The sequence below is a fragment of the Mustela nigripes genome, chromosome 14 (genome assembly GCF_022355385.1).
Source record: "Mustela nigripes isolate SB6536 chromosome 14, MUSNIG.SB6536, whole genome shotgun sequence".
Classification (NCBI taxonomy): Eukaryota; Metazoa; Chordata; class Mammalia; order Carnivora; family Mustelidae; genus Mustela; species Mustela nigripes.
In genome coordinates, this window is record NC_081570.1 from 99,420,568 (window position 1) to 99,436,928 (window position 16,361).

Sequence of the window (16,361 nt, forward strand, 5' to 3'; positions counted from 1 at the left end):
TTGGTTTTAACTGGAAGAACCAGTTGTGGTTAAAATTCTCCATGTGCAGGTTATCATCAGCTTTGAGCAACACTCAACAGCTAAGGTGGTGAACACAGCTCCAAGAACATCCAGATTTTAATCTGGGGCAACATGGAAGCACTTGTCCTTGTACAGGCTAAATGTTCACCCATCCTACTGCGTTGTAGTCCCAGTTAATTGACCCCATGAGTAAAGGAAATTCATCGTTTCGGGCTGTATTCCCTTGTTGGGTGACTCCCATGTAAGAAATAGTAGCAGCAGCCCCAGGAACAACAACATGAACATTTTCATTCAAGCTGAGCACTCAGGAATGAGTTTGTTGAATTAAATGAATGTCCTATTATCTTAGCTCAGTGCCTCTTGGGACAGCATGTAAAATTGGACTCAGCAAGCAAAACACTCTACTGTCTAACTTCACACACAATTAATGGCTGATTTCTCTCATACTTCATGTCCCTCTACCAACCTCTTGAATTTTAGACCTAACTCTACTTATCCTCATTTGCTTTTGTTTTTAATTTAAATTCAATTAGCCAACATATAGTATCTCATTAATTTCAGATGTGGAGTTCAATAATTCGTCAGTTGCATAGAACCTCAAGTGCTCATCACATCACATGCTCTCTTTAATGCCGGTCCTCTTTTCCTGTATTGCTAAGGTTTAAGACATGGGAATGGCCAATTTCTCTCCACTAATTTAGATTTATTTTAGTATATACTTGTCTATACTAGTAGACAATGGTTCTGAATGATAGTTGTTGGTTTGGGGGGCTGGTTGATGGAGACACGTTCATCTCCCTGCCAATTCCATCTGCTTTTTGCTTCTCCTCCCTCAGTCTTCTTGCTCCTTCCTCCCAGGAGGGAGGCTTCCTTGTGATCTGGTTATTCCCATCATATTTGTGGTGTTTATATCAACTTAAGGTTGACAGAGGTATTTGAACTTCGGTTACCTTTATGAAGGTGTGTTGCCGTGAAGAACTAACAATGAAAGGTTATCACAGCATGAAGGTTTATGCAGAAGGGAAAATATTCTTTAGATTTTTAAGGAAGATAATAATTTTTGGTATATTTAGGCGGATCTACGACACTGATTTCCCAGGACTTGAAACAACACTTGACATGCATGAAGTCTTATCTTGCACACCAAATTTCAATAGCCCTCCAGCCCACCAAATTACCAATAGAGCAGAAGACATGATACAGTGGGTAGGTGTGCAGCTTTTAGAATAATTTAGAAAGATTATAAAGATTGAGTCTTTTTGCCTCAATGCTTCATATAATTTACCAGATAAAGTTTACGGCTTTTCTCCTCAAATCCCCCAAAGTGTTTATTGACAGACACCCTATTTTAAACATTATTTTAATTTTTTATTATTAAAAAACCCCCCACAATGCTCATCATTCCTGATAAAGATTCAGGTACTACAAGATTGTAGTAGGAAAGGGCTTAAGAAAAATGACAAAAGAATAGTCAGATGGGGAAAATACGCTCTCAAAATGGAACTCTTTGCTGAGAGCCACAGATGCAATACCTTGAGCCTCAGGAGAGCTTTAATTAGTCCAGCTCTTTCTTCAGCGCATGCTCAGAAGCTTTGGTGCTGACTGTAAATTAGGGCAAGGAAATCCAGCAGGGGTCTGGGTGGGTTAAGGGGGAAGGGCAGAATCTTAAAGGGGCAACGACCATTTAAAAGAGCAACGTCAGTCGGAGCCACCATTCCTGTCCTAGGCCCTGCAACCCACCACTACCAATCTACTCCAACCTCTGTGTTCCCTACCTCAGTTAAGAGTACCTCCATCTCCCGAGTCATCAAGGTCAGAAACACAGGAGTCGCTTCTGAGTTCTCTCTCTTTTGCCTGTGCAAAATGCAGTCACTATCAATTTTTGAAATTTTACTTTAAATTTGACCTCACTTCTCCATCTTTATTATTACTGTTCTGGTTTAAACCCTCAGGTCCTCATTTGGTTCTTGCCTGGGCCATTAGAGCAGTGTTTCAACTGGTGTTACATGCTTTTAACACTGCTGTCAAGTCATCTTTAAAAATCATACCACTGTAGCTTAAAACACTTCAGTGGCTCCCTATCACCTATAAGAGAAAGTTCAAGCTCCTTAGCACTGCATACTTGGCCTCTATCAAATCTTATTTCTCCATCAGATTCCTCCATCAGATCTTATTTCTGACAATCTGCAGATTATACTTTCTGTTCTCACACTTCCCAACTGCTTTTAGCATATATGTCCATATACATCTAATATAAGATGAATTATAATATAAACTTTTAAGAAGATAAACTAAACTTACCCAATTTCTACTTAACAATTTAAGTTAGCTGTATATCATATGAGTATTAATTTATAATTTTTCATTCCCCATACATCATAATGTCAAAGAAAAATTTTCAAAAGTTAAACTGTGACTCTCTTACCAATAGATAATGAACCCATGTCAAATATTTTATTTCAATTGATGAAAGAACCAGTACTCTGGAAAAGCTGGTGCTAAGAACACCTTTGAGGCACTGGTAATTTGAGGCACTGGTAATTTCTAGAAAAAAAATAAGTATGTTAAAATGGGATTTCTAGATTTGTACAAAACTAGTGAATGTTTTATAGGGTAATTAAATAATAGGTTGTCTTTTCTGTTGAACATAATCTTTACATCTCTACCAAACAAAAATTTACATAGAACTGCAGAGTATCTGGACTCTAATTTGTAGTAACCACAGGTAACCACAGGTAGTAATAACCTGTGTAGTAACCACAGGTAAATTCTCTTAGAGTATTAAATAACCATGTGGTTGGCCTGTTAAATGATGCTTCATTACTACATTAGAAGCACACATAGTCGTCTTCTTACTTTCTTATTATTTCCAAGTGCAGGCTAATTTTTCTTAAGAATAGAAATTTTTTAATAAAACACTTCCAAATTTTCTCCATCAATGGTTTAGTACCACAACAGTAACTTCTTGAGTCACCTAACAAAGTTTTCCAGAATATAACATCTTTATGTCCTCCTATGTTTTCTCAGATAAAGCTTTCTTGGAATTGTTGGGGAGAAAACATTTTCCTTTAACCATTCTAGGTTCTTTGGCTGGTCTAATAACATAAGGTAGATTAACAGGAAAAAAAACATTTAATTTTTTTCATACAGGGAATATGAACATGATATCCAAGGACAAGCTGGGCTTTTGGGGCTTATATGCTATCTTGAACTAAAGAATGGGATAGGGGCCTGGGACTTCAAAGGGGTAAAGGGTAATTCATAGGACAGTAAGAAGAGCAAATGTTTGGTGATTAGATGTTTATCCTGCCATACAAATAAGTCTTTCAGATTAAAAAGTTATCCTTTAGTAATCATTCTCTTTCTGGGATAGGCCTCCAATCTAGATTCTTTTAGGTAGTTTAAAAGAGAGGAAAATTTTTCTTGAGTCTGCTGTGCCTCTACTGCCTTCTGCTAAAAAGAGTGAACATGCGGAAGTGAAATATTTTGGGCAGTCTTGTTCTGCATCCTTTCAGAATCTTTTGTAGGTTCCTATCAGTTTGAAAAGAGAATAGAGGTAATTTTAAATAACGATGAACATTGTAGAAGAGTGTACAGTCATGTAGATGTTAAAAATATAGGTGTAACTACCAAAATAATAATAATGATGATGATGATGATGATGGTGCAATCATCATGATGATGATGGTGTAGGTCCCCAAATAGCAAAAAGAGAGAAGGGCAGGGTGAAATGGCTTTCGGACTCCAACAGATTGCTAAGAAGGGGGAAAAATGAGATGATGGGGAACAGAAAACAGAAAATGAAATGGTAGAAATAATTCCACATATATCACTCACAATAAGTATAAATGGATTTTACTCACATGTTAAAAGACAAAGACTATCAAATTGGATGGACAAAAAGACCCTCCTTCCATAAACATGCCTAGACCATAATGAACAAAAAAGGATGAAAATAAAAATTACAAGAAAAATAATACCAAAAACCCTTGGATGCAGCAATATTAACATTAGACAAAATAAAAATCAAGACAAAAGGCATTAAAAAAGAGCTATTTTATCATGATAAAAGGAACGATTCAACTGGTACCTTTATGAACCCACAGAAATAAAAAGATCTTGATAAAAACTCAAAAATGATAAACACTTCAGAAGATTTTGACACATTTATTAAAAATTGATATATCCAGTGGTAATACACATTATTTGAATACTACCAATGAGCTTGATCTAATTTATAGAGAACCTTACACCCAAACACAGGGAGAATATTTTCAACACACTCAGCCTATTTTTTCTAAAATGACTGCATATTTGGTCACAAGAAACCTCAAACAATTTGCAAGATTTAATATCATCTCTGTTCAAAAAGCATTTAAATAATTAAATTAGTAATCAACAATAAAAGGATTGTTAAAAAATAGCAATAACATTTACTTGGAAACAAAAAAAAAAAGAGAAAGAAAGAAAGGGAGCGGGGAAGGGAGGGAGGGAAAGAGACAGAGAAAGAAAGAAACTTAACAAATAGTTCACTGGTTTAAAGCGGACAGTGCATGGAATGGAATATTCCAAACTAAAAGCAACAAAACCACATGACAACACTTGTAGATCAGAACAAAGAGAAATGCATAACCTGAAATACAATTATTCTTAAAAAAGTAAAAATAAAAGCAAATAAGCTAAACTTTCAAGTCATGTAGCTAATAAGGGAATTGTACAGTAACAAATGTAAGGAGGAAAAGAATTCACATAATCCACAAAATAGAAAACAAATACAAGAAGAAAAACCGCAAAATAAAAATTGGGACTTTTTTTTTTTTTTTTAAAGATAAACCTGTAGCATGACTGATAAGAGTGAAAAATAAACAATAAACGGTGTTAACAATGAAAAATAGGGCATAGAGCCAGAGCACGATTTTATAAAACCTTAAGAGAACAAACTGAACAAGTTTATTATAGAACAGGAATAACAACTGATAAAGTAGAAACATTTTTAGAAAAAAAAACTAAAGAAAGAAAGCCATAAAAATTTATGTAGTATCTCCTTCTATCTACCTCTGTAATGAATGGGATCGCCCTGCAAAACTAGCCAATCCGGATGGCTTAAAGGAGAGCTTTATCAAACACTTCCACCTGGTTACAGGAAACCACTGTAAACTTCCTGACAGTAGGAAGAAAAGAAAACCGTAGGCCTATTTCACTCTCTTAGATGTGAAAGCCTAAATAAAACATTAGTTGGTGACCTCTTCAGTCCACACTGTGTTGGGGGTCATGGCTCCGACTAGGGAATTGTAGGCAGCTGTTAAAACCAAGCTCAGCGGGTGCGGGAATGGGGGGACTTAAGGCAGGCGACCGGTTGCCCTGCCTCGCCAATGCTGCTGATCCTTCAAACACCTTGGCATCCATCACCTCCTGTCCCACACCTTCACCTTCGCTCTTTTGTACTTCCTTTTTCCCTGCCGCCTATTTCTGTTTGCAAATGAATCTCGCAGCTTTGCAAGAATTTGTTTACCGGTGACCTCTACAAAGCTAGCACAGAGTAGGACTGCAAAGAAAGCCTGACCAGTACTCTTCCCTGACGGCTCCACAACGCCCCTAAACCCCCCCGATTTGGGCAACAGGACAAACAATTCAGGGCCGCCCCCAGGTCGCCCAGTTATTGCGCCCCCGCCCCAAGAGGGCTCGGGTGCCAGCTGGCGCTGTTTCCGTCTTTCTCCATCCACGAGGATGCCTCACCCCGAGCCCACATCCTCTTCCCTCGCCCCGAGAGCGGCGCGCACAGCCAGCCCCCTTGGACCCAGGACCCCACCAGAAAGCCGCGCGGCCCGGTACAGCTGGGGCCGCGCCCCGCCCGCGCAGACGCGCCGCCCCGCCCCGCCCGCACGCTCCCGCTCCCGCCCCCGCCCCCTTCCCGCTCTGACCCCGCTCCCGCTGCGGCTCTGCTCAGCGGGGCCGAGCCGGCGCTGCCGGGCCAGGCCAGCCATGGAGGTGGAAGAGGCGTTCCAGGCGGTGGGGGAGATGGGCATCTACCAGATGTACTTGTGCTTCCTGCTGGCCGTGCTGCTGCAGGTGAGTCCCCCGCCGCTCCCCGCCTCCAGTACCCGGCTTCCCCGCCTCCCGCGGACCATCCTCCCCGCCCCCGCGCCGCGTCCGCGCAAACCCGGAGGGGCCGCGAGTCCCACTCCGCCCCGCGCGTGGGCCGGCCTGGGTCGCAGTCCGCCAAGGTCGCCGGCGGGCCTGGCCAGCGGTGCCCGCCCAAGCCTCAGAGCCTGCCCCCTTGGGCGGTTCCGCCAGGCCCACCCATCCCGCCACCTCGAGTGGGAGAAGGCGGGGGAGAAAGAGAAGGGGGTGTACTTCAGCCCTTGAGCTGGGGAAGAGATGATGCCCAGTTCCGCGGTCACCTGGACTAAGGGAATGCGCGAGGGAGTTGTTTCTCACCTGTGGCTACGTCACCTTGGAATCTGGAGCACGGAGAGAGCTCTGATCTCAGGCTTGAGAAGGTCCGGTCTAGAGCGGCCTCCTGAAGGTCTGGGTATCTGGATTCGAGGGGGCTTCCGGGCCGGAAGGTTTCCGTGCAGAGGCTTGCTTCCTCTCCGCTTTAAGTTCTGCTGGGTCATTCTGCCCAGAGGCCAACCTCCGGCGGAGACTTTTCTAAGTTGAATAATGCCATTTTACACCGTTCTTCATTGTACCGAAGTCTTGGACTGCTTCCCCACCCAGCCTAAAAATGCGGGTTTCCTATGCTCAAGGTCACTATAGATACACTTTGCCAGGCAAGAGTTACTCCTCCTTTGCCCGTCTAAATGGCCCATTTAACATCAATTACTGCTCCCAATATTCTAAAAGCAGTTCATTCACAAATTCTTTATTACCATCTGCTGTGAGTCAGTCATTGCACTACTCCTTTAGTCAACACATATTTAGTGAGTGCCTACCTACTATGTGCTTAGCAGCGACTACAGTGATGGATGCATGGAACCCCCTTGCCTTCTAGGCGCTGAGGGAGGTGGACAGGTAAATAAGTTCAATGACCCTGTGATGATAATTATCCTAGGGAAAGTACCAGGAAGTCCTGAGTCAAACCACCACTCCGCCAGCCAGTTGCTTAAACCTGGCAGAAGGCAATGCTCAACAGGCAGATGGGGGTGTGGGGGAAGGTACAGATTATCTTTCTGATTCTGTTTCCTGTTAAAATGTTTGCAAGTTTAGTTGATTCTATCACTAGCCAGAAGAGCTGTTCCAGTGATGGACAGATAGATGGTATATGTCCTTTTTCTAGCAAAGCAAGTTCTCAGTTCACCAATATACAATATTCTGAAGTTCCTTTAAGTTCATTCTTTCAGCTTTAAAAGTAATTTTCCTGCAGGAGAAAAACTATTTTCCTAAATCATAAAAGAATATTTAATACCTAGAAAATAGAATTGTATCAGTGATGCCTGTTGTTCATGTATAGTACTTTTTCTTTGAGAAAATCCTTTTTCTTTCCTCTTCTAACTGAGAATTCCCGGCACAGGACTCCTTTTCCGAACAGTGCCAACCCTGCCCCTATCCCTACACTCTGACTGCTGTCATTATCTTCTTACAGGCCTACAGAAATTAAGTTTACCTTGAGGGTGTGCAGCACTAAAAAGGCTACTGATCTGGGCTCAGGACCTGTTATTTCCCTCACTTACTTTTCTTTATGGCTGAACCAGTTGGTTGGAGTGTTTACCAAAGAACTCGAAACCTGAAAACATGACTGTTCCCTGATGCCTGCCTGACATGTGGTCAGTATTTACCATCAAAGAACCAGGTCTTGAGAGTGGTGGGAATGAGTGGCTTTATCTTTACGTGTGAGCTGGAAGGTGCCCTGTCGTTTTCTGTCCCAACAGAGTAGGTGCGTCACTCCAGGCAGAAGTGAATCCTTCCCAGCAGTACCTGTTTCTGAGGACTTAACCACCCTTTAAGATATGTAATCCACATGGTCCTGGGGTCACCTAGAACCATCCTGGATGTGAGAGTGAATGATCACCAAAGATCTCTCTACCAAGTCTGTTGTTAGAGATGGTTTTGGTGAGGGTTGGCCTGTGGAGTGGGAGTCTGGGAGCCCCATTACACAGTTGTACCATGATGCTTTCACCGTCTTATGCAGGTTGCTTCTTCCAACAGAGAAAAAAATTAAGCCCTTTTCAGAGTAGGCTTAGATGGGAGATTGGTGTTTGCTTTAAAACCCAAAAACCCTGGGGCGCCTGATTGGCTCAGTTGGTGGAACGTTGATCTTGGCACTGTGCGTTCGAGCCCCATGTTGGGTGTCAAGGACTTAAAAAAATAAAGTCTTAAAAAAAATAAAAAATAAAACCCCAAACCCTGGTCTCCTGTTGCCCAAGGAACGTAGAGATCACCTGTGCAGCAGCCCTGCCAGGGAGAGGGAGCCCTGCCCGAGAGCGCTGCATGTTGAGAATCAGACTGCCAGACAGAGAGTCTCTGCTACGGCAGGAGCCTTTCCTGCATCTGTGGTTTGGTAATGACCATCCCCAGCTGAGAAACACAGAACCAGAGGGCCAGAGATGGCAAGTTTATATCCTCTTGAGTTTTCTTCCCTCTGGGGCCATTAGTATTATTTTTAGTGGTTTAACTCCCTTTCCTTCGAACATACCCAAGTGCAAACTAAAAGGACAAAACCACATTACAAAGCCGACTCTTAAAGATCTTTAGGTTAGCTGTTTTCTTGGATTATTGATAGCATCATGTGGCCCATCAAAAGTTATGTCAATATCCAGTTTCCTTTAGCTAGGAGACTCATCTTCTCACTCTTTGCAAACCACAATCTTTGGAATCTCTGTAATGGTCAACTTTCAGATATGAAAAGAACAGAGGCAGATTTTGTAGATTTCTCTTCGTATGATAAGATGCAAATGCCCCTCATAATAGTGCTGTGTGGTTTGAAAATACATGAGCCAAAAGCTTAAAGGAAAAAAATAATTGCCTTATGTAAAAACAGTTGTCTTATGAACAAGCAGTAATAGTTTGTTTTGCAGTTAGAGAAATTCTTACTCTCCAGATATATGTGCCTTCCCTCGGGTAAGAGCTATTTGTGGTACGTAAATATGAATAATTCTACGTACTTTGTTTCTATTTCCTGACAGTGATTCAGACTTGACGCCATCATCATTATTTGGTGTTTGCATCTGTGTATATTTCTTTGCTAGGCTGTCTAGAGGAGGAGTGTTGGAATACAATTTTTTGTTTTAGGATTCTTTTAGACACAAAGTGAAAAGGGATCCTACTTCTTTGCTCTGAGCCATCGACTCCAGCTCGTTCATCTTCCTAGGGATTACGAATCACAGATTGTAGTTTGATTTGCACAGAATTTAAAACATCCATTAGCCAACATGTAATCTGTAACAAGCATTAGTTTCACCAGCAAAATTGTGATGACACTGTGGACCTGAGCTTAAGGTACAGGCATCTGGTATTCTGGAACGCATTATTTTAATGTAAATAAAATAATAATAATAATAACCCCAACCTTATTTATTAGATCCTGGAGCTATCAGTGCATTTAAATCATTCATGCAATAAATGTCTTTCCATGGTGTCTTAGAAAGAGGACTGATTGACCAGGTAGTGTTGCCGAAGAGGAAAGTGCATCAGTCAACACGTGAAAAGATGTTTACCTTCACTGGCCATTTGGAACAGGCATATTCAAATGACTATGAAATATCATTTCACACTTACTAGATTAGCAAACATGAAATAGTCTTACAGTCCAGGTGTGATGAAAATGAGACATGGGAACTACTGGTTTAGAGAACTATTTGGCATTGCCTAGTACGATTAAAACCAAGCGTTGGACTCCCAGGTGTGTGTCCTCCCAATGTCTCTTGAACCTGGCACAAGGAGATCTGTCTAGGATGTTTATTGCAGCACCGTTTGTAATAACAAAAATGAGTAACCACCTAAATGACTCTCGGAAAGGGACCAGATATTTAAAGTGTCGTATAAATTTGATAGAAACTGAGAGTTAAAGTGAATGAACCAGATCTATAAATAGCTACAGGAATGGATTTCTTTTTTTCTTTCTTTTTTTTTTAAAGATTTTATTTATTTATTTGACAGAGATCACAAGTAGGCAGAGAGGCAGGCAGAGAGAGAGAGAGGAGGAAGCAGGCTCCCTGCTGAGTAGAGAGCCCGATGAGGGACTCGATCCCAGGACCCCGAGATCATGACCTGAGCCGAAGGCAGCGGCTTATCCCACTGAGCCACCCAGGCGCCCTAGGAATGGATTTCTAAAACCCAACGTTAAAGGCAAAAAATAGCCATCAGGGTGTATACAATGTGACACATAACTTCATAAAACTTTGTAAAAACATAGGAGACAATACCATATTTGGTTTATGAATGTATATGGGCAATGAAGAAGTGTAAACCTATAGAGTAGAAGGCTCTACATCCAATTCTGAGATTGGTTACTCCAGGGAGGAAGGGATGGGGGGGAATAGGTGGGCTGCAAGGAGATTTGCTCTGAGTTCATAATATTGTATTTTAAAAATCTGAAGCATATATAATAAAATGAAACTAGTTAGTTGTGATGGCGGGTTCATGAATTTTATTTTGTTTCGCTTCTCTGTGTTACATTTAAAAAAAAAACAATGTGGTATAGAAGATGTGCTTACTTAGAAGGAAATGCTACAGTTCACGGTATGAGATTAACCATCCACTCTCCTGTTGCTATTCCTTTAACCAGTTAGCCCTGGGAATTGTGGTCTGTGAGTTTAACATGTAGGAGCGTGAAGTAGAGGGAGTTTTGTTCAGGGTGCTTTATTAAACTCTGTGTGGAACCACTGTCACAATGAATGTGTCCCACCTGCGTGCCTTTGCCTCTGTGTCTGAGTCTCCCCGGGAGATTCATGGAAAGGTTTTTCTCGGTGAGGGGTCTCTGAGGTGGTTTCAGCCTCTGCACCACAAGCAGGTAATGAAGTTCCTACCGTCCATATTAGTGAAGACCTCACCGGGTTAGTCATTAGGGCCAGCCCTTCTGCCTCAGGGGCTTCTCACCAGCACCAGGGGGTCAGCCATGATGAGAACGTAGGGCATTAGTAGGAGCTGCTGTGTCATGACTCCAGAACAAGGGAACCTCTACCAGGGTTCTCTGCTACTTTGAGCAAGGGTTAACACTGCCCTCACCCTCAGATTTAGTTCTCTCTGCCCTCAGAGAGTGGCCGTGAGTTTGGGTGATAATCCGGGGAACCTTTGCTGGTGTTCTTCCATCCCTTTAGATGAGTGGGGCACCATAGTTCAGAGAGACCAGAGCTATGGTTGCCCCCCAAGTCTGGCCTCAGGAAAGCTGTTGTCTATAGACAGACACTGCCCCCTGGCGTAAAGCAGATGAAGTTGCAAACTGATCAGACCAGATTTCCATCCAGGGAGTTGTTGGACATACGGGGAGCCCCAGAGAGGTATAGCAAGCTCCTCTGAGTCTTGGGCATCTCAAGAATTGGGATGTGCCTTGGAAAGCAACCAGCTCGACACCTGTCCAGCACCCAGATCCCCAGCAGCATGCCTGCCTTGGCCTCCCACAGCACAGCTGCTTAGCCTGGGCCCTGACAGAGAAGATATTCCCTTAATAAGACAGTACACACACACATACACACATACACACACACACACACGTCATTGGAAGTGTGAAAACAGGCATTGTGTGACAGAAAGAATGGTAGACTGGAATGCTGTGACCCTGTGCTGTGAGATGGCCAAGTGAGTTCATGTAGGTGAGCCCTCACTAGCCCATAGCACAATTGTGCTCTGGGAAATGGCTGGATTGTGAAGGTTTAATTCATTTGTTCTGCAAGTTCAGGATTTCTTAAAGTTGCCCAGTGCCTGGCAGTTGGTTGGTGTTGTGTCCGTGTCACCTTGAGGTCTGCAGAATAGGAGCTTGGCTCATCACCATGGTCACAGGCTGCCTTAGGAAGGGGAGCCAGCAAACCCCAGGACACATGCAGCTCAGGACTCTCCTCTCTGGTTTCCTTAACCAAATGCTCAGACTTCTGACATCTGCACTCAGGAATCTTACGATGCTCATCAAGTCGTATATGGTGATTGTACAAAAAGGAAAATATAGAAAAGAGAAAAGAGGAAAAATAAAACACACCAGAACTTCGCCCATCCAGACATGAAACGTGCTCACATTTCGGTAGATTTCCTTCCAGACTTTTCATTATACAAATGCATACGTTTGCCTTTTGGGCATAAATTTGGATCTTAACCTGATTTTTGTCTCTCAACAGTATTGTGAATGCCTTGCTGTGCTCATAAATGAGCCATCACGTATTTTCTAAAGGCTAGGGCACAGTGTTCCAACATAGGGCTGTACTGGAACTTGCTTATTTCATTCTCTCTTGTTGCAAACGTAGGCTGGTTGGTTCCTCTTTTCCACAGTCCTGAAACCCATGCTCTTAGGCCACTGTCTGGCTCTGGTACGCACTTCTCCTACTTGGCTGTTGACCATGCTTCCCAAGCTCGAATTTCTCCTGACTACTTTGCTCACTTTCTCCCCAGATGTTCTTTGTTCCAACTTTATGGGTGGAATAGAAGTGTAAGCTTCCTAAACGTACCTTCTTTTTCCTTCAAAATTAATTTTGATCCTCACTTATCATTATATTTCTCCTGGTGTCCAAGAGGAAAACACCTGTCCCCTCCTTCCAGGGATACCCTCTCACCTTTGTTCTGGAGTCTCTGTTACCTCATCAGTCATTTCTAATTTTTCCTTTTTAATTTTTTTTAATTTAAATTTTGTTAGTGAGCATACAGTGCAGTATTGGTTTCTGGAGTAAAATTCAGTGATTCATCACTTACATTTAGTATCTGGTGCTTGTCATTACAAGTGTCCTCTCGTCATTGTTAACCTTCTGTCTTTCTGCATTCTCTGGTGTCCCAAAGAATGGCTGGCATGGAGGATTTAGGTGGTATATGAACGTAGTATTAAATATAGCATTAGCTTATAAAATGAGAGGGTTATTCCTTCCCTTCTTACTTAATCTGTCTTGTTTCTAAGAAGAAAGTCTCATTCGGTGCTAGCACCTCCCAAAACATTTGCCAGTATTTCTATTTTAACAAAGGGAATGAACTACAAGTAAGAACTGTAGAAGGGGTCAGTCCTTGGCAGAAGACATTGCCTGGTTGGAATGTAATGACTTTTTTCTGTTTTCATTGTATTTATTACTCATTTTCTTTTTAAATTATGAAACATTTCCAGTGAAATACAGGAAATAATGTCACAACCACACATGTACCTACTTCCAAATTTGGTAAGTGCTAATGTTGGGCCATATTTGTTCAAGATGGTGTCAGTCACAGTTCAACCAGAGAGGCAGGAAGCAGAACTCCTGGGATGGGGACCCACGTCTGTGTGCATATGTGTGTGTGTAGCATATGTATTTATAGGTATAGGATTATACATGAAGTCAGTGAATAATTTATTACAGAAATTTGACAATATGCAACTGTGGGAGCTGGCTAAGCAGTCCCTGTAAAGGCTGCTGTCTTTGTGTCCGCTGTTGGAGCTTGAAGTCTGCAGGGAAGGCAGTCTGGAAGGGAAACTGTGATCTAGAAGCCACTGGAAATGACCATTGGAAATGTCATTCTCACTGCCTCCAGCCTTGATGAAGCAACTGCCTTCCATCATGGAACTAAACACACACCTGGCCCAGGAGTCAGAGATGCTGAGGGGGCGTTCAGGGGAGCGTGGCTCAGTCGCAGTCCCAGCTGCCCTGCTGCACCAATAGAGTGAGCCAGCAAGGAAGTAGCACCTGCCCCAGGCTTCTGAACAAGAAAACAAGATGGCTGCTCCCTTGCTCCTTTGCTTTCGCCCCTACCCCCCGAATCTTGCTTGAAAATCTCTCTTGTGGCCCACCTTAAATAAAAACATACTAGCCAACACTTGGCATTATGACATGGTGTTTATTTTATTTTTTTTTTTATTTATTTATTTGACAGAGAGAAATCACAAGTAGTTGGAGAGGCAGGCAGAGAGAGAGAGAGGGAAGCAGGCTCCCTGCTGAGCAGAGAGCCCGATGCGGGACTCGATCCCAGGACCCTGAGATCATGACCTGAGCCGAAGGCAGCGGCTTAACCCACTGAGCCACCCAGGCGCCCCGACATGGTGTTTATTTTTATAGTTCTATCTAGCTAATCATATCTCTATTGATATAAAATTGTATTTCTCTGCAAATTAAGTTAAAATTTTTGAATCGAATTTGTAAATGACATATCTGATAAAGGGCTAATATCCAAACTATAGAAAGAACTTATAAAACTCAACACCCCAAAAATGAATAATCCAATTAAAAAATGGGCAGAAGACACAAACAGATATTTTTCCAAAGAAAACATCCAGATAGCCAACAGACACATCAAAAGATGCATCACTCATCATCAGGGAAATGCAAATCAAAACCACAATGAGATACCACCTCACTGAGAATGGCTAAAATCAACAACATAAGAAATAACAGGTGTTGGCCAGAGTATGGAGACAGGGGAGCCCTCTTGCTTTGTTGGTGGGAATGCAGACTGGTGCAGCCACTCTGGAAAACTGTATGAAGCTTCCTCAAAAAGTTAAAAATAGAGCTACCCTATAACCCACCAATTGTACTAATAGGTATTTACCTGAAGAATACAAAAATGCTAATGCAAAGAGATACATGCATCTTGATATTTATAGCAGCATTATCTATATTAGTCAAAACGGCCCAAGTGTCCATTGGTTGATGAATGGATAAAGAAGATGTAATGTAATACACACACACACACACACACGCACACACACACACACACACACAATGGAATATTAGTCAGCTATAAAAAGGATGAAATCTTGCCATTTGCTATGACATGGACAAAGCTAGAGAGTATTAACTTAAAATAAATCAAAGACAGATACCATGTAATTTAACTCATATGTGAAATTTAAGAAACAAAACCAATGAGCAAAGGGAAGAAAATGAGGCAAACTAAGAAACAGACTTTTAACTCTGGGGAACAACTGATGGTCACCAGAGGAGAGAGGGTGGGGAATGGGTGAGATAGGGATTGGGGATTAAGAAAGGCACTTGTCATGATGAGCACTGGGTGATGTACAGAAGTGTTGAATCACTCTATTGTAGACCTGAAACTAATATTACCCTGTTAACTGGAATCTAAGTAAAAACTTGAAAAAATTTGAATCGATTTATAAGGCTATCACCTAAATAATAGAAAATGAGCACATAAAACCCTCGGAGGGGTATTCAGATGACCGAATTTTGGGAAAAGGTGAGCTAATCCTGTAATACTTCTTCAGAGAACATTAAACATGGGTTCTTTGCTTTCCTGACTCTGGTTGACTTTTTTTTTTTTTTCCCCTAAAAATTTCTTCCCCTGAGTTTGGTTTCAGTTAACCCACTACTAGCCTTTTACTACTGCACTCAGGCGTCACATTTGCAACCTTTTCTTTATTCTCCATTTGGAATTCCCATCCACTTTATGTTCTCATTAACCTCATTTCTACCATGGCTAATACCGCATTTGTCAAAAATCAGCCTTATGTTTGTAGCTTTGTATGTGTTGTCCTGACGCCAGTGCATTTGCCTAGAAGGAAATAATTATTTCTTATCTGTCCTTGTTATTGCCCGAGGCTCATAATACAGTGTGTTGCAAAGTGTTGTTACTCGCTCAAATTTTTTAAGAATGAAGCTGAAGTAACAGAAGGAATGGTCAGGTGGTGGTATTCCCATTTTGTTTGGGGTAAAGATTGAGAGAGAGAGGAAAAGAGATGCAGGTTAAATCACTGTTTACCCAAATGCTTAATTTGTCCAAAGTCTTAATTAATGGTTGGAACCAGGATTAGATCCTGGGATTACTGGGTTGTCATCCATCATCATTTTTTTTTTTTCCTCCCACACCATTCTGCAAGGAATTGGTTAACAAAATACATCATAGGTATTATATATATGCAGTGATGTGTTGGGTTTACTTGGAAGGATATAGAAATGTAAATTAGGGCTTCTTTCCTTCAGGAGAGCATCATTAACAAATTAGAATTTCACTATATCTACCCTGTTAAATAATTTTATAGAATAACATTTCCCCAGCAACAGTGTGGCCACTAAATGGATGCTTTGGAAATGAAGAAGGGAGCCATCCGTGTGGTCTGGAGTGGTTTGTTGAAGACTTCAGAAAGACTGAGCTTGAGCTTAACTTGGGAGCTTGGGTTTACAGAGAAGTGGGAAAGTCATTTCAGGTGGCAAACCACAAAACTAGGAACAAATGTGTCCAAGAGAGAACGGCTGTGTCCTTGCTACAGAAGTTGGGACCCAGACCTG

At 41.9% G+C, this 16,361-nt stretch overlaps 1 protein-coding gene across 4 annotated transcripts in view; it reads left to right on the forward strand.

Moving 5' to 3' along the window:
* Positions 1–5,927: 5,927 nt before the first annotated feature.
* Positions 5,928–16,361, forward strand: part of SLC22A15 (solute carrier family 22 member 15) — a 79,857-nt gene continuing 69,423 nt past the window's right edge. For 3 of the 4 annotated variants that reach the window (XM_059375835.1, XM_059375838.1, XM_059375837.1), the window contains exon 1: positions 5,928–6,090. In XM_059375835.1, coding sequence (XP_059231818.1) covers positions 6,004–6,090 — 87 coding nt within the window. In that variant the 5' untranslated portion in view covers positions 5,928–6,003. The remainder of the gene's footprint in view (positions 6,091–16,361) is intronic. The other variant, XM_059375836.1, reaches the window with a different exon arrangement.